General features: G+C 29.8%; 1 protein-coding gene across 1 annotated transcript; it reads right to left on the bottom strand.

The window, feature by feature from the left end:
* Nucleotides 1-1319: 1319 nt before the first annotated feature.
* Nucleotides 1320-4823, bottom strand: LOC114309946 (transmembrane emp24 domain-containing protein p24delta9). The gene is made up of 4 exons (XM_028255830.2): nucleotides 4442-4823; nucleotides 3179-3388; nucleotides 1801-1877; nucleotides 1320-1718 (listed from the first exon to the last, which is right to left on the bottom strand). Exons 1-4 carry the CDS (start codon nucleotides 4646-4648, stop codon nucleotides 1574-1576), a joined length of 639 nt encoding a protein of 212 aa, XP_028111631.1. The 5' UTR covers nucleotides 4649-4823; the 3' UTR covers nucleotides 1320-1573.
* Between the last annotated feature and the right edge of the window lie 3759 nt (nucleotides 4824-8582).

Below are 8582 nucleotides of genomic sequence, written 5' to 3'. Positions count from 1 at the left end.
TTATATGTTACTACCACATTATTCTTGAGACAAACTCTATATAAACATTATAGTAGTTTTGCATTTTTTGTTTGAAAAATATGATTATTGTCCGCTTAAAATATATGACAATTGAAAAAAATATGATTTTTAAAAGAATAAATAAATAATATTTAAATATAATTAAAAAAATTTAAAGAGTTTGTTAAAGAGTGTACTTGAAAATGTAATTAGCTAAAATAGAAAATTAGCTTTTTAGGTATAATTTGTCTAAAAATTTAAGGGCAAATTACACAAATAGTCTCTAAACTTTGGGGCTTGTGTCACTTTAATCCCTGACTTTTCAATTGTGACACATTTGACCCTAAATTTTGAATCTTGTTCCAAATAAAGACAAGATATCATTAGATTTTTCAAGGGTAAAATTGTCAATTTGATAAAAAAAATAAACTAATTTGACAAAAATAAATGTCAAACAAATATTTTTGATTTTTTAAAAATTATTTCCACCCACTAAAAATAAAATTATATAAAATTGATAAATCTTTTAAACATTTATTTATTTTTTTTACCAAATTAATTTTTATTATGTGTTTGGATGATGATCATGTAAAATTAATTTTAAAAAATTAATCGTGTAATTTTTATTAATTTTACAAAATTTTATCATTGTTGGATAAAAATAATTTTTTAAAAATTAAAAATATTTTTTTGACATTTATTTTTGTCAAATTAATTTATATTTTATCAAATTGATGATTTTACCCTTAAAAAATCCAATAATATTTTCAATTGTCCTTATTTGAAACAAGATTCAAAATTTAAGATCAAATGTGACACAATTGAAAAGTCAGAGACTAAAGTGACACAAGTCTCAAACGACAAGAACTATTAGCGTAATTAACCCAAAATTTAACTATTTTGATGCAAATGCTCTAACAACCGAGATTCTAACGAGCTCTTTTTTCCGATTTCCCCCCCTTTATTTCTTCATATTCTCTGCCACGGTTTCTGATTACCTCTAACTGGACAATGGGCCAAGACGACTGGTAAGTCCGATCTTCAACACACAAACCCAAGCCCAACCAAAGCCTAATTTGGGGTGGACCAGCTAACCCAGGGTAGAGGCTTTAGGCCAGGTAGAGGCTCGATGGGCCAGACAGGCCTAGGCCCGGCTGCAAGCTTTTGACCAAATGATAATCCTTATGGGATCAATCATCACCATAGGAACGAATGGATTATCTGGATTCCAATAGCTCTTACCAAAAACAAATATTGGGTTTGTGGGGTGGGAGAAAATTTTCCAAAACCTCATCATCCGGACATGGGACAAGCATAAATTTTCAAAAACCATTTTCAGCATCTAGTTTGCTTCCAGTATTGACTGGAAACCAAGTGATACACAGGAGTCTCTATTTTATGATCTTTGAAAGTGAAAAAAAAGAGTAGTTAAATGCAATCACAATAAAGCCAGAACGGATTTGTAGAACTCTCAGAAGGCAAAAAAGCAAGACCAGCTCATTCTCTCAAAGAAAGTAACCAAATGCCGAAAGTGAAAGCCAAACGTGGGAAATGTAAACCTCTAGAGAAAAACTTAGAGGAGCTTCTTCCTCTCAAAGAATGTCTTCAAATGCCATAGTTGCAGACCAGCCACCGACAAGCAAACCAGAAGGGAAAGGAAACTAAAGGTGGCCATCTTCGAAGTAGTTGCTCTATTTAGCTGTTGCATTTCCTCCTCCCTACAATTGCCCAAACAAAAATCATATATATATATATTACTGATTTTAATATAAGAAAATTATGAAGTTGTTTCGTTCTTACCTTTCACGAAGATAAAACATCTCATCGTGAATGGACGTGACAGTTTCGTACAATCTCTTCAACTCGAGTTCCATCACCTAAGAGGGAAAATATACAAAGACAAACCATATAAGTTAGTTTCCTAATCAAAATGGAACAATAAACCATGTGTTAAATGAGGAGAATTTTTAGTTAGAATGAATGCTTTCAACTGTCAATCTACATCTTTCCCCTAATATAAGAAGACATAAGACCTAACACAAGAAAATCACGACCCAATATCAAAATAAATGAGAAATTTTCTGGTGAAGTTGGATCACTTTCAATTCATTCAGGCAGAACAAAACTTCTGAACTTGTGATTTCTTACTGAGATTGTTTAGACACTACCATGTATCACTAGAATCCTCTAAGCTACCCAAAAAGTACTGCTCACAGCCACACGGCTACTAAGATTTCCAAAAAACAACACAAAAAATGTGCATCAACACATAAAACAATGCTGCTTATCAGAACTATCTCCAGTTTCATCCGAAACAATTTGCACAAAGAATTTCAAATCATATTCCCCATCCAAAAGTAGGGGTGCAACTCGGGCGGGCTCAACCCGAGCAACCCGAGCCCAGCCCGAGTTTTTTTAGGGCTTGGGCAACTATATCTTGCAATCTGGACGGGCTTGGGCAAAATTTTGATGCTCGAATTGCAATTCGGGCCGGGCTTGGGCAGAACCAATGGCCAACCCGAGCAACCCGAACCCGAATTGAATTTAATATATTATATAAATTATATAATATATAATATATATATATAATATATAATATATATATAATTTAATAAATTATATAATATATATAAATTAAGTAAAAGAGTTAGTCTTAATTTTTATTTATTTATTTATTTTTTTGTTAGTCTTCTATTAAGTAAAAGAGTTAGTCTTAATTTTTATTTTTTATTTATTTTTTGTTAGTCTTCTACCATTAGATTAGCATCTTTTATGTCTACCCTTAGATCTACCTACAGGTTTCTGGACTCGGACAATTCGGGTAATTCGGACAATTCGGGCAATTCGGGCTAACCCGAGCTCAAAATACAAAGCTTGGGCCGGGCTTGAGCAGCAATGCTCGGATTCATGGTCGGGCTTGGGCACTGCCAAATACAATTCGGGTCGGGCTTGGGCAGACCCCCAACCTGGCCGAACCCGCCCGAGTTGCACCCCTATCCAAAAGTACAAAAATGAAACACTGGGTGGAATGCCATAAGAGATTTCGTATAGATGAAGAATGAAGATTATCTCGTACCAGCCAAGAGAGACATTGTATAGATGTAAGTCAAGATCTCATAAATGTCTAATTTGCCAAACAAGCTGAAATGAGAACAAAGAAATGAGACAACTTGCTTACTTCAATCTGTCCTTTCTTAGCAACCTTTGACCAATCCCTAGCAGCAACACCAGACTTCCAATCAAATTCAATAGACAATATCATCACCGGCTTGTGATCAGCTGCCCAAAAACACGCCATATAATCACCAGCCTCGGGTGCGGTAAACGCAAAGGTACCAGACTCCACATGATCACCATAATGATAATTGTTCCCATGGGGTGATGTAACCTATTTTCACACAAATTATATCAAATTCAATCTCTTTATACTTAAAAATTTCTAAAGTTCGACTATGATAATGAACAGCTAAAGTCTTTCACTTATAAAGGAAATAACAACAACAGCAACAAAGATTTTACAATTCGAATGCCTCATTGTGACAACCCATGGGCAAACAAGTCCATAACCATAAATTAGTGGAACCTTGTAGGTTAGGGTACAATTCACAGTGCCTTACAATTCAAGTTTTGTACTTTAATAAGCCACCACTACCAAATGGATTTTCCCAAAAACAGATAAAGAAGAAGAAAAGAAAAGGAAAAGAAATAAAACATGGATGGTAGAGTTCAAGTGGGTTTTTTATATTAACATTTGAGAATTAACTATTTTAGTTGATTTTTTAGCTTTTTACGAAGAGATATGCAGAAAAATAAATAAAGTGATGTGACAACTTATAGTATAGCTTTTTGGCTAAAATCTATAATTCCCAAACAAGGATGATCCCTCTGCAGCAAATGAAGCACAAGAGCCTTATGTGATTCAAGGAAAATAATCCTTAAAGATCATAAGCATCACAATGGAAAGAAATTTTGTTGTGATTAAGATTATCTATTCTACTAACCCCATTTTTGGCAGATTGGTCCATTCGCATATAACAAAGAATAATTACATATTGGTAATTCACAAAATCCCCAGAATCACAGATGCTATAGTATAGAGTGGCATTTGGCTTTGTGGATTTGAAATGCAAGAATTTGGGCACTAATTGTTCAATGAGAATAGCTCAAATTTAGAAATGATAGTTTAGATACGGACTTGAACATAAAATTTGAGAGATTTACCATGATGGGCTATGATAGACAATACAAAAAAATCATAGTAAAATCACTTTCCTTTAATCTACATTATTGTCTTCCTCATTAGTTTCTGATCCCATCTAATAATAGCCAACTCTCATACCATTTTCTATAAAGTTTCAACTTCAAATCCCTTCATTTGAAATCCAAAATTCAGATAACCCATTTTGAAAATGAAGAATTTCAGCGAAGCGGACTCACTTACCCTGACGGTGATCTTGTGATTGTCAGGCATTGGATGGCCTTCATTGGGATTAACAACGCTGTACTTACCCACAGTCATTGCATTGTTCTTGATGTCCTCTGTAATGCATTTGGTGGTACCCGATTGAAGGTCGAATCGCATGGACTCAACGATGGGTGTCATTATTAACCCTAGGGTTATCACAATTAGGGCTTTGAATTTCCACATTTTCGTATCTTCAATTGGGAAGAATTTTAGGTATCGAGAGAGAAAGAGAGAGTTCAGAGTTTTTGGAAATTTCTCGATCTGAAAGCTGTTCGTTATTCACCACGTGTTGACAGTTCGGATTTGGACGGTTTGTGAATGGATTTGGACTCTCTCGCATTTATGCAGTTTGAAAAAAAAAAAATAACTCGCAACCGCCCGCAATGTGATTTGTAGGGATAAAATTTGTGGATTGAATTTTTTTTAAAAAAATTTATTTTTGAGCTTTATTTTTTTTTCATTTTGTAAATATTTATTTTGGGTCCCTTTTCTTCGCATTTTCTAAAATGCTCTAATATTAATGATTAATGAATTAAAATTTATAAAATTAAAAACACAATAAAATCAATTCGTAATACAAATAAATAATTCAAAATCTTAAATCAAATCATAAACTAACACAAGCATACATTTCAAAATATTAAATTAGAACTCCATATTATTAAGGAATTTAAAATTCCAAATCACACTAAATCCAGGGCAAATTTAGTTATGTAACAATAATAATATGATCAGTATTTATTTAATTTCAGTTGATATAATACTATTAACAAATTTAATGCTAAAATAAATTCAAAGAATAAAGAGTATTTTGTTTTGAGAAAAATATCTAGGTGAAATATAAGAATGAAATTAATGGTTAAGATATAATAATAATAACAAAAAATAAAAAAAGATGGAGAACATGCGGGTGCATTCTTGTGAATGTGGATTAAATCCGCAACCGATAAACATATCATATTTTAAATCGTATCCACTCATATTATATTTACGAAACTGTCAATTTATATAAGAATTGGATGAGTTAGGTAGCCACTTCACCTCACCTGTTCGTTCTTTTTTGTCTTGATTGAAGAGGGAGTGGTGAGAAATGGGAAATTTTTTTTTTGGATCAGAAGTGAGAAATGAGAAATGATAGCCTCTTCTTCTTTCTTTCTAGTCTCTTTTGTGTTTTGTAGCCTCTGTTTCTTTCTGTTTGTTATGAACTTTCTATGAATCAAAAAAAAAAGAAAAAAAAAAAAAGAGGGAGAGGTGAGAAATGATAGCCTACTAACGCTACCTCGTGTTAACAATTTTGGGCCAATCATATATAGCCAGGTGTTAGAAAGATAAATCTGGAGCCTATACACGTGAGTAGCCCATGACTTGTTACCATGTCAATTTTGAACACAGAATCCTCTTTTCTCATTCCATTTCTCCAATGACAAATTGAAAAATTATGGAACAACTCATTTGACAGTTGGCTTTTTTTTTTTTTCCTTTTCTTTTTTGTTTTTTTGAGTAAATTACACTTTGTACTCCTACATTTGCATCAACTCTCACTTTAGTCTCTATATATGAAATTATGACAATCAGTCCCTTATACTTCTAGTCAAATCCCACTTTGATTCCTCCATATGAAATTGTGACAATCAACTCTTTGTATTTTTTGTCAAATCTCACGTTAGTCCCTACACAAGTGTCAGTGTTTCATTTTTGTTACTCATATGATAAGAATGTGACTACAACATGAGGGTAATAAAGGAAAATTATCTATATTTTCCACTAATACACATTTTATTCTAAAATTTATATCAAAATATGACTGTATTAAATTAAAACAAACACAAATTGTGAACAATTAAGAAGATGAGCTAGGGTTTTACATAAATTAAAATCACAAAAATTTGTTTTTTACGGTAATACAGTCTTCTGTCTATTCATATTTTTTTTCTCTTTGATTTCTTTGCCACATTTTTTATTTTATTTCAAAAGTTCTATTTTCTTACATTTTCATCTCAATTTTTACCATATGAATATATATATATATAAATATATATATATAGTATTATATAACTCTCATGTGTTTATCACGTAGGACAAAGTGTATTGGCAGAAAATATGGATGATTTTTCTCTTTTATCCTTATTTCGTAGCCACATTTTTGTCATATGACTGGATTTTGTTAAAGCTTTAAAAATGAAATAGCAGAAAAAGGGACATTAACATCGTGTAGGGACCAAAGTGAAATTTGAGTAAAAGTATAGGGGTTGACTGTTACGATTTTATGTGGAACGACCAAAGTAGGATTCGACCAAAAATGCATAGGGTTAATTGTCATGATTTTATGTGTAAGGATTAAAGTAAGATTTCCTTACACATAATTTGGTGCAAAGTAGGTCGAATCCTACTTTGGCACAAAGTGCAGGGGTGCAAAGTATAATTTATCTTTTTTTTATTGTGATTTTTTATTTTTATGTAGTGAAAAAAATTAATGTGTTTGAAAAAATATTCAGTGTGTGTGGTTTCAGTTTTATGAATTTAGTTTTTGAAAAATTAATTTTTTTTAAAAAAAAATTTCTTGTTTTTTTGTTTTTAGTGAATATTTTTTAAATTTTAAGTAATTTTTGTTTACTTTTTTAGATGTACCTTACTTAGATGTATTTAAATAGTAAATTATTTATGAAAAAATATTTTAAAAAATTAATAAATGTACTAAATTTTTATATATGTTTTTATATTTTTGGTATTTAGTGATTTTTTTAAAAAAAAATTCACAAATATTATACTTTATAAGTATATTTATAGTAAGTGTGTTTAAAAATTAAAAAAATTACTTAAAATATTAAAAAAATTCAATGAAAACAAAAAATATGAAAAACAAAAAGTAGAATTAAAAAAAAAATTGAATTTTGAAAACTAGAAACAAGCAGAATGATTAATTTTATAAATAACTTGAACTGCTAAGTTGTATGATTTGTTTTTTTTTTTTAAGTTGACATTTTTGTTTTTTAGTTTTTTTAATTTTTTTTTTTAAGTCAAAAAGCCATGATCCAAAGGACTCCGACCCTATCGCAACATGTTGATGTCACAAAAATTATGCAACAACTCATTTGACAATTGGCATTTTTTTTTTTTATTGTGATTTTTTTTTTATGTAGTGAAAAAAAATTAATGTGATTGAAAAAACATTCATTGCGTTTAGTTTCAATTTTCTAAATTCAATATTTTAAAAATTAAGTTTTTTATTTATTGTGTTTTTTTGTTTTTAGTGAATATTTTTTTTAATTTTAAGCAATTTTTATTTTTATTTTTTTGGATATACCTAATTTAGATGTATCTAAATAGTAAGTTATTTGTGAAAAAACAATTTAAAAATAATAAATACACAAAAATACAAAAAATGTAATACGTTTCCGTATTTTTTTTTATATTTTTGGAATTTAGTAAATTTTTAAAATATTTTTTTTTTTACAAATATTATATTTTCTAAGTGTATTTATGTTAAGTGTGTCTAAAAATTTAAAAAAATTACTTAAAATATTTAAAATTCAAAAGTATAATTTTTTTGAAAAATGAATTTTAAAAATCGAAAACAAAGAGTGATTGAGGCCTCGTTTGGGAACATGCTAATTTAGTAACTTTTTAGCTATTTGGCTAAAATATGAGCTAAAAAAAATTAGTATGTTTAAGATGACTTTTTGACTTTTTACGAAAAGATGTGCAAAAAGTAGAGAGAAAAGAGAATCTTTGATTTTTTGGTATGAGTTGTTGACTTTTTGATTTTTTAATGACTTTTTGACATTTTGACTAAAAAATCACTTGCCAAACGAGGCCTGATTGTATAGATAACTTGAATTGCTGATATATATGATTTGTTTTTGTTTTTCTAGTTGACATTTTAGTATTTTAGGTTGCGTTTGGTAGAGTTTTGTAAATATGATTTGAAAGTATGAGTTGTATTTTGAGTTTGTGAGTTGTGAAATTATGATTTGAGTGTAAAAAATTTGTTTGCTTATGATTTTTGAATAGAGTGTTGAATTGAGTGTGAAATTGAGTTTTGAAAGTTTGATTTGACATATGAAGTAAGAAAATTTGTTTGGTATTTTCAAAACTCAATTCAAATTATTATAACTCA

The sequence above is a fragment of the Camellia sinensis genome, chromosome 4, assembly GCF_055761805.1.
Source record: "Camellia sinensis isolate YWXY chromosome 4, ASM5576180v1, whole genome shotgun sequence".
NCBI lineage: Eukaryota > Viridiplantae > Streptophyta > Magnoliopsida > Ericales > Theaceae > Camellia > Camellia sinensis.
This window is presented reverse-complemented; position numbering and strand designations above follow the sequence as displayed.

What these genes read in the sequence shown, in the direction of transcription:
- LOC114309946 (XM_028255830.2), bottom strand. Translation starts at nt 4,648, where the DNA reads ATGTGGAAATTCAAAGCCCTAATTGTGATAACCCTAGGGTTAATAATG. An exon ending in ATCACAAGATCACCGTCAGG is followed by an intron (nt 3,389 to 4,441) that starts GTAAGTGAGTCC and finishes GTGTGAAAATAG; the next exon opens with GTTACATCACCCCATGGGAA. An exon ending in CTAAGAAAGGACAGATTGAA is followed by an intron (nt 1,878 to 3,178) that starts GTAAGCAAGTTG and finishes TTTCCCTCTTAG; the next exon opens with GTGATGGAACTCGAGTTGAA.